Raw genomic sequence first — 13605 nt, forward strand, 5'->3', positions numbered from 1 at the left:
TACTTTGGGAATTATGGATCGGTGGGACGTTTAGTTATGGCGGGGTGAAAACTCTTGGGAAAATGTCTTCCTCGCTGCTGCCAGATTTCACGTTCGTTTAACACGGTTTGGCTACTTTGTTAGCAATGCTGTGATAAATGAATGAATGTCTGGGTCACATTTCGCCACAAAATCAAAAGGAAGAAAAAGTATATTTTGCGTGAGAATTTTTTTCTGTATTTACATTTTTGTGTGTAATAAAACAAACAAGAAATACTGTATTTTTTTTACTCTAATAAAATATATATTTTTATTTAAATAAGCATAAATTAAAAGTAATAAAATACTGCCATGATGTAATAACATTTTACAATGTGTTTTTCCCATAGTACAGTAATGAAAATGAGTTTTTCTGGCACATTATAGTAATAAAAAGACAGGGGAGGAAAAGTTAAATTCTCATTAAAAACTTGCAAATCTTAACGGTTCTAAAGCAGGCTTCAACTAAATATCATTTCTTTTTGATTTTATAGTGAAATATGACCTGATTCCTGACAGGTTTTGTGGGATTCACCTGACCAAAATGTCCAAACAAAAAACAAGTGAAACCATTTCTATAGCAAAGACGGAGAAACATTTTTACTTTGTTCATACTCTCAGCAGAGTGTGTGTCACACAATACAGCACATGTGCAAAACAAACTATTTTTGTTTTGTAGGTTCTGGCATTCAGCAATACACAATAATTAGCAGTTGAGGACAATTTGTAAGGTGCCTAATACACAAAACGATCAGGAATGTTAATGGTCACTCTACAAATGCAAATCTCAATCATTTCTATTCATACAATTATTATTATTATTATTATTAGCATCATCATTATATAAAAACAAGTCTACACAAAATAAAGAGCCAAATATTTACACAGAGGAAGAGAGCAGGACTATTTACAAAAGACAACCTTCAGTGATGCATCTACATAAGAACGAGTATAAATATATATGCATGTTAAAATGAGTCTTTGTTCCGATGTTGAGGACATCACAATCCCGCCATCTGTGAGAGCTGCACTTTAAATTGTTGTGCCAAGTGTGAGAGGTCCGTCACGCGGTCCACCATTTCCTGTACGGCAGCTGTGTTGGGATAGTGGAGGGCCGCTATTTTTGTGGCACTCACGACCGTCTTTAGCATCTCACATAGGACGTTGCTTAAGTTCATGACACGGTTTGCCACTTCTGCTGCCGAGGCCTGTCTCGACAGAGTGTCCCCGATAAACACCAGCTTGTGGGCGCAGAGAATGACAAACTTGCCATGTGCAACGAAGATCCGCGGAGGTTGCCCGGCCTTCACGCAACCGAAAAAAGCATCCACCGCGTTCAGCAGAGTCACAAAGTGCTGCTCGCATTGGTCCGCGTAGAAGCCCAACAGCTGGCGGTCACGCGGGCACACCGGAGCTCCGCCTCCATTGGAGACATTAGAGGAGGAGTCTGATGAATGTTGGTGGGACATCCACTTGGTGATGTCATTCTCTACAGGTCTGATCACTTCCTGTTCGAGCTGTTTAAACTGTTTCAGCTGTTAAGTGAGACAAAGAAATTCAAAGTTAGAAATATTGAAATCATAAAAAGATATTAAGAAAAATAATAATGTTATTTCGGGTGCACCCCTTTTTCTCTCTAAAACAAAAATGAAATTTAAAATGAACAATAGTATAGTTGTATAATATAGTAGTTGTAGTTAATTTAGTTTTTTTAAAGAACGATAAGAGATCAAATGCACTAGTTTATAAATATTTAAATGAAATAGTACCGACATGCAAAATTTATATGATATATATATATATATATATATATATATTTGGGCTTTCAAAAAATTAATCGTGATTAATCGCTTCTAAAATAAAAGTTTGTCTTTACATAATATATGTGTGTGTACTGTGTATAATTATTTATATATATATAAAAACACACACAATCATGTATATATTTAAGAAAAAATGGTTATTTATATATAAAATATTTATATATAATATAAATTATATAAATGTATATACAGTATATAAATGAAAATATTTCTTAAATATATACATGAATGTGTGTGTATTTATACATAATAATTATACACAGTACACACACATATATTATGCAAAAGCTTTTATTTTGGAAGCGATTAATCATGATTAATCTTTTGACAGCCCTAATAAATATATATATATATACAAACAAACACGCACATCTCATGTAGGTTGTTCATTTCAAAATCAAAAAAGGCAAACAAATCTTTCTTCTTTTTTTTTGCCTATATTTTGAGATGGACACTAACAACATGAGAGACTGTTTTAAAACGACCAAAGAATGCATAAACATCTCAAACAAAGTTTATACGGGCTCAAGTTTACATGGAACAGGAACCATCTGTCCTAGAAGAGAGTTGAGATCTGCACCTGTGAGGTTGTTATAGCCAAACTATGATATATGGTGAACATATGGACACCTAAGATCTTACATGATGCAACTGTTAACTGACTTGGCCAACAAAAACCCTTTTTCTTGTAATGTATTTATTTTGACCTAATTTGTCCACAGCTTAATTCAAGTGCTTCTGGCGTTTCTATTCTTATCCATTCTAAAGCTGATTCTAGGTTTTCCATCATAAGCTACTTCCTTGTTCATTGATGACTGACACACAAGCTGATGACGTTTATGTGCACGCGCCGTGTACCTGTTCTTGGCCGAGTTGGACTTTGCTCTGTTTGGTGATGTTTTCCTTCTCTAAGAGTTCCTTCTGTTGTCGTTCGAATTCATCTTTTCCCTGCAAAAATAACAAAAGGTCAGTCAGCAAGTCACAACAAATTGTTTCAAGGCAGCTCAACAGAAACTTGTGTCTTAAAGCACCAATGAGCAGACAAAGGCCACTGTGGTATTAAACTAATCCTCTTTTAATAAAAATAATTTTTTTGTCTCATGAATTGAATTTGAAAAAGCAACCAGCTCTTTTTATTATCTTTAAAACACCCTTCTGGCGGCATCTAAACTCTTGCATAGGATGAATATCCGCTCTTAGTCTTTTGCTTGAGTTTAAAGTACATGCTAATATTTTAATCTCACTTCGATGTGCTCAAATGTGAAGATCTCATTTCTAATCTCTGCATCCAGGATTAACAGATGGACAGAGGATAGATGGAAGCGAATGGACGCTGCATGCAAATCTATCAATTTGTACATTTTCTTGTTTTTGTATTCATTTTATTCGCTGATTTTGAAGAATGTCAGTAACCAGACAGTTAACGGACCCCATTGACTTCTATAGTACGGAAAAGAAAATACTATGGAAGTCAATGGGGTCCATCAACTGTATGGTTACTGACATTCTTCAAAATATCTTCTTTTGTGTTCAGCAGAGGAAATAAATTCATACAGGTTTGGAACAACTTGAGGGTGTGTAAATGATGACAATTTTTATTTTTGTGCATAACCCTACAATATAGTTTTTTCTCGTTGCATTGCCTGTTATATGAAAATCGCAAATAGAAACACATGAACATTAGTAACGGTGATTATTGACTTAGTAAACATTACTAATGTCACATCAAAAATCTGTGCTATGCAATAGTTTTGCTTGCACTTGCTTTTTACAAATATTAAATAGAAAAATAAAATTGAATCAATCGCATGTAAGAAAGTTTCATGCTAGTACTGAAAATGTGAAATTAGTACTGAAAAACTGATAATTTTTTGATAAATTTTGACAATTTTACTATACATTTAAGCTTTTAAAGTTTTTTTCTCCAAATAATAAAGAGCTAACACCCAGAAAATAAGCACACAGCCCTGTTAATTTCCCCCCAAAAAGCTAATAAATAAGATAATTTCATAAAATTGTATATAAATATATATATATATATATATATATATATATATATATATATATATATATATATATATATATATATATATATATATATATATATATATATATCTGCATTTCAAGTATTGTGTTGTAGTGTGATTCCCACCTGCAGATGGACATAGTCGTAATCTTCCATCCAGCTTTTAACGCACTTCTCGCTGTTCATGTTTGCTTTGTCGTGTGATACAGGGAAAGGTTTGGTCTGGTCCTCGGTCGGGGTGCAGGTAAAGGGGTGAACGATGCCCTCTACTGGTGCTCTTCGGAAGAGCAGCTCAGCGCTGCCCCCTATTGTTGAAGCCAGCTGCTTGGCATCATCCGGCACAGTCCGTGACACCATTACAAAACGTTCCAGTTCGTCGCTCTTGCTCTGATGTTTATTGCCAATTGCCAGGATATTAATCGGCCAGTTATGGTTTTCTAAAGTCTGGTGTGTTTGTTGAAGAATCTGATGGGAGTCTTCCAGACGCTGCAACTGGCGTCGTAACTTGGAGTGCAGTCCTTGATCGGACAGGGCGGTGGCGTTTGCTGCCGCTCCGCGACCAAATATGAGAAATTCTGTGAGCGAACCCTTGACGCGCTCCAATAAAACACGGACCTCGTTGGTGTGCCGCTCCATGAAGCCGTATGTCCTCCAGTGAGGCGATGCCGCAAGAGTTTGCAGCGCACAAACAGAAGACTCCAGGCATTGCTGGAGGTGACCCAACCTCTGAAACGCAGAGTCTAGATCCAGCGCCAGACGACTCTCTGCGGGCGACCCGGCGGAAGAAGAGGAAGTCGACATGCTGCTGCGAGTGCTTCCCGTGCTGGAAAACGACAAGCGGTTTACTCCATCGGTCACCTCACCAAGCAACCGAGTGTCTGTCGGTAGGATATCGTAAACGGATTTATTCCTTTCCTTCTCAGACGAAGCGTGTCGGTTCTGAGGCATTCCACGTGGAATATCGTACAAGTCCCGAGATCCACTTGCGGCGTGTTGGCTGGCGGGAACGTCGTAGATGCCGGCGCTGTCGTTCATGACCTTGCGGGACACCGGCTCAGAGCTGGGCGGGAAGTCGTAGTTGGAGCATGAGGAAGCTTTAGAGATGGACGCTGGGGGAACGTCGTATACTCCTTCTTGCTTGTGCTTTGAAGGCTGTGGAAAGTCGTAATTCCCTTCATCTTGTGCAATGTTGTTCCGACAAGGTGGTGTGGAGTAAATCTGTGGGAGTGAGAATTTGGTTAAACATGGAGTTTATATGCTTATAAGAATTAGTGTTGCCAAATATATAAAATTTTCTGATACATATCGATTCAGAATATTTGAAATGGTTTCAATAATCATTTTCTACTATCGATACACCATCACTACTGTCAGCTGAAGAAGTTTTGGTTTCTTGCCATTGTCACCTTTGGCTTGCTCAGTTCGGGGTTTAAAAGACAATTGAAATTTAGAAAATGAGATTATCAGATGGGAACCAAAACCTGAACTGAATTGAGCTGGACTTTCTGTAGAGATGTCTTTAAAGTAGTTTCATGATAGAATTTTTTTTCATTTAGATTTTTCTTACATTTATTATTTAAAAGGGGACTGTATACATTAATCAACATTCAGACCAAAGCCCAATAGCCCAATACCAATAGCCCAAAGGCTATTTTTCATTGGAAGTCCATTTGCCTGATGTTTTTAGACAGAAACTTGAGAAACTTAATGAACTTTGCAAAATTGCCACTGTTATTTACCTGAACTGAATCAACACTGAACTAAACTGAGCTGAATAATGACACTATTTTCTCCTGTAGAGCCGCTTTACAACTGAAAGTTGTTTAATAATTGATGAACTGTGACACATTAACACAGTTCTTTTCCTCCTGCTTGAGGATTTAACTCTTGCAAGTGAAGAAATTCTCTAAAGTAAAATAATGAATTTACTTAATTATAATAAAATACATTTTATTTTACAGGTCAGTTGTATTACAATTGTAAAAAAGAAAAAGAGTCTTAGAAATATTATTATTATGATCATCATTTCTTCTGGTCAATAGTAAATTAACTTAGATACTGTTCAAAATGTTATGCTCCAAACGTGTACTTTTTCACTGTGGTATCAAATACTGTTATCTCATTTCAATATTTTTCAATTTATTGTATTGAAATTCCAACACTATGGTGCCAAAACTAATAATAACTGTTTGATTTCTGCCAGTCTAATAAGTCCAGTTCTGCATTTCCATCATCTCACTCTGAAAACTTGAATAGGACATGGAAAATCCTGCCATCCAGCTAAGGGATAAAACCCGGCATTGACCTGACAGCGTAATGGGAGTACATGGGCCGTGCCAACAGCATATTGGTCAATAAATAAACACAGTGGCCTGTAAGTGATTTCTGTCAAGCGTAGAATCTATCTTTCAGAGTGAGCCCGGGTTTCCGCAAACCCTAATTAAATACGACTCTAATAACAGGTTTCCATGCACATCCAGTTTATTTCAAACAAACTCGAGGCGCTACGCTGCATTTCGCCAGGAGCAGCGGTGAAACATAAGAGGGGCTTCAGCACAATTATTTCTGTTCTGACCTCCTTGCAAAGTTAAGAGCACTACTCCGAGTTTGACTCCAACATCGCTGGCAACCTAGGCTTTAATTTGCTAACCAGGGGAAAGTAATAAAAATCAGAGTATTTATTTCTTTGTAAAAATTTCTGGGAAATAATATCATTCGGTTACAAGACAAAGAACAAGGGCTGCATCAGAGTGATTATAGTTGACTAAAACCATAAAACATTTTCATACTTGAGATCAAATAAACGTTAACTAAAATAAAATGTAATTTAAAAAAAAAACGTATTTTATTTAAAACGGTTAACAACTAGTTAACTGGTTTCATTTAATAACACGATGTGCTAAAATAAATATATATAACTAATACAAAAACATACAAAAAAACAATTACAGATATTTGAACTAAAATTTTAATAACACGGTGTGCTAAAATAATTCAAATTAGTCAATTAAAAAATGTATAATTAATACGAAATAAAATAACACAATTACAGATATTTGAACTAAAATTTAAATGTTAAGTATAAAGATAAAAGCTCATTCAAAATATTAATAAAAACTATAATAGTATTTCAGTGATACTAAAGTAATACTGGGCAGCATTTAAGAGAGTACCGTATTTAAATATTCTTGTATCGTTTTGAAACTTTTATTTTGAAGCAAAGACTGTGAAAATTGTAAGTCTAATTCTGTACAAGATGCATGAAGTGAGAAATTATTTATAGCACAAACAATGTGGGATAAGTTATACGCTAAAGTTTCGAAGAACCCCTAATTTGCATTTGCTAATTATCAAGTCATCATAATGAATATTAAGAGCTGAAGATCGGCATACCCCTTGCGATGATGGAGGTATGTCATACAGTCCTTTGGATCGCAGGTCATGTGACGGAGGTGTGTCGTAGACGCCCTGGGCTCTGGGAGTGCTGTGCTGTCCGGTTTGCTTGCTCGCAGGGATATCGTACACCTGTGCGGGTGTTTAAAATGTAAATACACATATGCAGACTATATCTATATATGGGTGCGTGTGTTATTGAAAGTAACACTCACCCCCTGGGGACGGATTGGTGGAACATCGTAGAGGTCATGAGATGAATCTGAAGCAGGACTATAGGCGTATGTTTGTCCGACTCGTACTGGGGTCACCACCTGAAACAACAATACCACCATTAGGGGACGTTAAAGTCGGAGCTAAAATGTTTTATTCCTAGGTGAAATGTCATATAAAGTTAGCGGAGGGTCTCTTGACATGACATATTGAGGCTGAAAATACCAACAATTACACAGACACAAACTCAAACCCTAAAAAAAAAAACGTTTTCACAACCATTTTTTTTCTTCAAATGCTTAACTCTAAATATGAAAAGTAGTAGTAGTAATACAAACTATTAATCAAACATTTACTACTAAAAATTAACAAAAAAAAAACATACACACACACACACACACACACACACTACTAATCTCACCAATCATTTGATAATTATAATAATCAATCATTTTTAATACTGAATAAAATAATTGTATATATTTTTAGCAGTAATTTTGTACGTTTATTTTTTATTATAGTGAATAATTAAACCTCATTTAAGCTCTTTGTTTTTCAGCCACAACATATAACGCATCTGTGGTGAAACTGGTGCATTGTGTACGTGACTAGATTAATGCAACTGCAAAACATAGTAATGGAGTAATCTGTCTTATACAACTTCCCCTCCTCGGCTCCAAACATTAATATTTGTCATATCGTACGTTTCTAATCAATCTTTTCTCTCTGTATTCCTGCAGTTTACTCTCCATCCCTTATGCTCTACATCTGTCTTCTGCGTCAGACAGGCAGAAGCATCCTTGGAATGTACTTGGTCTCCATTCGCCGTTCTCCAAAATCAGCCCCCCTCCCCGTCCCAAACGCTCCGCTAATGCACCGCACACCGCTGTCACCACACGAGAACACTCACGGGTCACTGACAGCTCTCAAAAATGGGAACCATACGCACTGCATCCTGTCTGAGAGACTCCAGATCTGATCCAAAACCCAGTACCACCTACATAGACCTTCTATCCGAACTGAAACCTCATATAAGTGACTGATTTTGAACAAGCAAATTTAAATAAGCAAATGCTTAACACACTATGTTTCAAGATCTTTACAAGGTCTTGACCAAAAATCGATGCACCTCTTAATGGATGATAAATAACATGAAAACATTTATTTCCATCAAGAGGTGCATTAATAAGATCTTGTATTGACAATGCAAGAGTCCAGCACTCTGTAAAGTCTCCTCCAGCACGTCCCAAAGACTTTCAATGAATTTAAGGTTGTTTAAGAAATGAAAAGCTACACACTTTTTTTTTTTTTTTTTGGCCGGGTAGTGTTTGTACACCCTCTCGTGACACACAGAGTTCCAGAGATGTGAATGTCAATATGGTTTTCATAAGCGAGGCCGTCACACTCTTATTTTTACTCTGTGAGTTTAGGTGCACATCAATGACATTCCTATCCATAAATCAGCACAGGAATTCCAGGTTCAGCATAGTTCACCAATTACCCAGATCTCCCGGGTTGTTCCCATCAGTCTTAAATCACCTCTGCTTCCCAGAAATCCTGGGAAAATGAACTGGGAATAAATGGGGAACGGGACACATCAGTGGTCAGATCAATCTATCTATACTCAATATATGCATATAATAAACTATATTTATATTTTATATTCACAATACTATTTACAAAACCGTTATTAAATATTTAATAAAATGTTCATACTATATATTTTTTGTAAAATCAAGAATCTTGATTTTACAAAAAATATAGTATAATATTTAATAAATTTTAGTGTTAATTTAACATTTTAAAATATACAATTTTCATATAATTTATCATTTATTATATTAGCCTATGTATTATTATGTTTTATTAATTTTGAGTAAATATGATACAATAATACAGAAATTAGAGCTGTTAAACAATTAATCGCGATTAATCGCATCCAAAATAAAAGTTTGTGTTAACATAATGAATGTGTGTGTACTGTGTATCATTATTTTGTATATTTAAATACACACACATGCTTGTATATATTTAAGAAATATTTGCATGTATATACTGTATATAGATTTATATATAATTTATATTATAAATATTTTATATATAAATAACAAATTTTGTTATTTCTTGATTTTTGTTATTGTAATTTCTTGAATATATACATGAACGTGTGTGTATTTATATATACAAAATAATTATACACAGTACACACACATTTATTATGTAAACTTATGTTACACAAACTTTTATTTTGGATGCGATTAATCGCGATTAATCGTTTAACAGCCCTAACAGAAACCCATCCAATATTACCTAAATCACTTCTCCGCCACCTGGAGTGGCTTATCGGAAATGAGTAAATGTGCCATAGTGTGAGGTGCGAACTGTGACCTCTAGGCAAACATTCTCACCCTGGGTTCTGTTACACCCCGGCTGGGTGTGCGTGACTAAGACCGGATCAGTTTTGAACCTGAGACCGACCTAATTACTGCGGGAGCCTCTTTTTTTGTCCTTGGAGAATAACAGCGCTGAAAAAGCAGCATGACGTAAGAGTGTTTTCTCACCCGCCTCACTTATCGTTATGCGGCATTTAAACTGAAGCTGTTTGAGTAAACAATGACTTCACAGATTAGCTCTGAGGCACGTTTGACAAGTAAACAGAGCTGGAAAAATCAGTTGGAAGAAAAGAAAAGCAATTCTCTAGAATCATCTCGAATGATCTGCTGTCTCTCTCTTTAAATCGGTCCTGTTCCAGTGACAGAAAAAGATCCGTCCTATTAATAAGTCATCAACTCATCAACGAAGGCAATTAAATGTCAAACCCTCAGGGATCTCCTACATGACGACCAGAAAACTGAAATGCACAAAGTCTTCCTGCTAATTTAGGAGCATTAACCTAACGCAAGAAGCCATAATTAATTTTACATCACATGGAAGCATTCGAACACACCCCGTGATTTATAGATGCGCATTGAGACGACACGGTTGGGGGTGATTATTTAAATGAGAAGCATCAATTATGCAGTGACCCTGATTTTAACGGTTTGTCTTTGATTAATAATAAGTAGGCGGCAAAAAAAGGGAGATTTTAGCCTTGAAATGAAGACGAGGCGGTACACGGGAATGAGTTCTGATGAAAGAGTCTTGTGGGCATGAGGAAATAAGCTCTCCACTGAGCATTTCCTGCTATCTCTGCAGGAGGGAAAAACAGCCGTGTGTCCAACACTAAACGAGTCAAGACGTCTTTTCTGGGTCAGATCACATCACATCCATACTAAGAACAGGCTAAACAACTTCACACTTAAGGCCCGCTCACATAATGGACAATAACTATAATGATAACGATAATTCTAAAATTCGTTCCAAATATAAAAGAGTAGCGGAGTCCACACTACAACTATAATAATAATAATGGCACAGATAAACAATATCATTGCAATCACTTTCAGAATGACTCTTTCCTGCTGATTATGAATAATCAAAACATTGCCAGCCAATCAGAGTCAGTCCTGCTTAAAAAAGTTGGAGCATATTTTTCAACAGTTTTTTCAAACTATTAATTCATATTAGAGAAAAATAAAGACAATCAAGATATATAATGTATAGTAGAAATGAGGAAGAAAAATCTAGCTGCTAATAAACTATCAAGCGTTGAGTCACAAAACTCATGCTCAACTACACTGCAAACTCTTCCACGCATTTCCACAGAAGGGTGCGGTGGCTTGTGACCGACAAATCTTTACGATATCTCCTGGAGACTGAGGTGTGCAAACAGAAAAACGCCTGGCTTAGCTCAGACAAGTAGGAAGAATGAGAACAAAACCTGGTTAGTGGCGATAACAGACAGCCTCGGCCCATAGAGTGGGCAGAAAATTATGATTTATGATGTGACTCATGAAGAAAGGTTAATCCTAAAAAGTCTGTCTACGCTGGAAGCATCGAAGCTGCACGTCATCCTCAGTATTTTCACTCATACGGATCTGGAACGGCCTGCATAAAGTCACAAAAACTGCTTTACCTCAGAAACAGCCACAATTTGTTGTGTCGTCAACCCGACTTGGGTACCAATGGGACGAGAGATCTCATCTCTACCCATAAGGCTCGGCTCTGTGAAGGACGTTGTGTAAATGTTGGAGACGGCTCTGGCTGGCATGAATAGTGCAGCTGTGAGCGGCCTTAGATCACTGTACCCTTCAGGTCAGGCGGGGACAGAGCCAGACTTCAGCAACCAAACCTTACAGTGTGTCATTATCCTGCCCCGCGCCAGCAACAAACACATCATCCACAAGCGTAACTGCACTACAGCACAAATAGACACTTTCTGCGTTCAGATGAAACATTCCAGTACTTTATGATTAAGAATTAGAAACACTGTGTTCATGTTGTTTCAGAACGGCCATAATTACAAGATGACAATCCTAAACTGTTTTTAGATATTATGTGTTTGGCGAGCCACAATGGATTCACGCACAACTTTTTTGTCACTGACTAGCTTTATTAATTTGCCGGTAAAATTTTACAATAAGGTTCTACATTGGTTTATTAATCTTAGTTAAATGTTGGGATGCATCGATATAATACAATTTTGGCCGATACTGATCACCGATAATTCTTTATGTTTGAAAACCGATTAAACCGATATATTGGCCGATAAATCTAAATCCAAATTTTTATATACATTTTGAGAGCCTGATTACAAAAACAAAAGTCTCACCATTAAAAGCCATGTCCCAAGCACACAATTATAATATTCTCATTATAATTTCATGTAGCCGATTTGACAGACTTGTGCTGCACATGTTGCACTTACCGAATTTTCCTTTTTTTGAAGTGATTTCAATCATATTTCAAGCAATTATAAAACATCATGGCGAACAGTGCGCATCTGAAGTGTCTCAGCGAAATAAATCTTTTTTTTTTATATCGGCTTTAATATATCGGGCCACATTTTCTTATCAGGCCAATTGCGATAACACAAAATGCACATATATCGGCTGATGCTGATATGGTGGCCGATATATATCGTGCATCCCTAGTTAATTCCAAAATTTACTAAAACATTATTCAATTCAAAAGTATGTTCATTTTATTTAATGGACCTCAGCTAACATGATAACAATTGAACTAACGGTTTAATTTTTATTAACTAGCATAAACAGATATTAATAAATACAGATGTATTGCTCATTGTTAGTTAATATTAGTTAATGTACTAACTAATGGGACCTTATTGTAAAGTGTTACATATAGCTGTACATGTGCTCGCTAAAAATTAACTGACATTAATAAAAAGGCATTTTTAACAGAAATATGAGTTGACCTAACTATATTTAACTAGACAAACCAATTCTTTAAACATAGTCAATCACAATAGTAAGTTCGAGTTCAACAAATATGAAGTGTTTTTAATCAGAAACTTGTAATTATGGACATAATGTGAATGAAGCATAAATGGTTGGTGAATATGAACTGTTTTTTTTTTTTCTTAAACTTTCTATTCGGTTAAACTGTGCCTTGCCACACTGTAATTGGGCACACAGATGCACAATAATCAAGATCAAAGTCTAAACTGTACTTTAATCTGATTCAAAACCACATCGCCATTTACAGTGATAGAGCTAAAAGGGGATCATTTTTATTATTCAGCACAGGAAGTGAGATCAGGAAGGAAACGGTTGTTATTTTTGTCGCACTTTCCGCTGTGCCACACCTTTGTAATGCACTTTATGTCAGAGGAACGTCTACTAAACATTGTGTTTACAGATGTGAGCACACCCTCTTACCTCACTCTTACAAGAGTGGCCAACTGTTATGCCAACCTCAGGAAAACAACACACGTTGAGAATGATGGCACACCTTCCATCATTCTCAACGCCAGCAAACAAAATCACCAGACGAACCTCTATCAAAGCAACCCTCTTTCCATAAAGCCATTCTGCATGTGTTGATCGTCCATCTCAAGATCATTTATGGTGGACAGACTGTAACCTTAACCTTCAACACTCCTGATATCTGAGACTAGTAGCTCTCTAAACTCTTAATGTCAAAAGCAGAAGAACCTCTACCTTTAAATGACGATCACAGACATGACCTCAGTGTTATGAGTTTGCCTGAGTGCTGTTTTCAGTTCTTTCT

The 13605-nt window shown here is 36.3% G+C and overlaps 1 protein-coding gene across 1 annotated transcript in view; it reads right to left on the reverse strand.

The window, feature by feature from the left end:
* Positions 1–268: 268 nt before the first annotated feature.
* The window catches only part of nedd9 (neural precursor cell expressed, developmentally down-regulated 9), a 28706-nt gene continuing 15369 nt past the window's right edge, over positions 269–13605 (reverse strand). Inside the window, exons 3-7 of the mRNA XM_079590834.1 lie at positions 7476–7574; positions 7261–7392; positions 3994–5085; positions 2700–2789; positions 269–1553 (exon numbers count right to left, since the gene is read on the reverse strand). Coding sequence (XP_079446960.1) covers positions 1020–1553; positions 2700–2789; positions 3994–5085; positions 7261–7392; positions 7476–7574 — 1947 coding nt within the window. The 3' untranslated portion in view covers positions 269–1019. The remainder of the gene's footprint in view (positions 1554–2699; positions 2790–3993; positions 5086–7260; positions 7393–7475; positions 7575–13605) is intronic.

The sequence above is a fragment of the Phoxinus phoxinus genome (assembly GCF_949152265.1).
Source record: "Phoxinus phoxinus genome assembly, chromosome: 19".
NCBI lineage: Eukaryota > Metazoa > Chordata > Actinopteri > Cypriniformes > Leuciscidae > Phoxinus > Phoxinus phoxinus.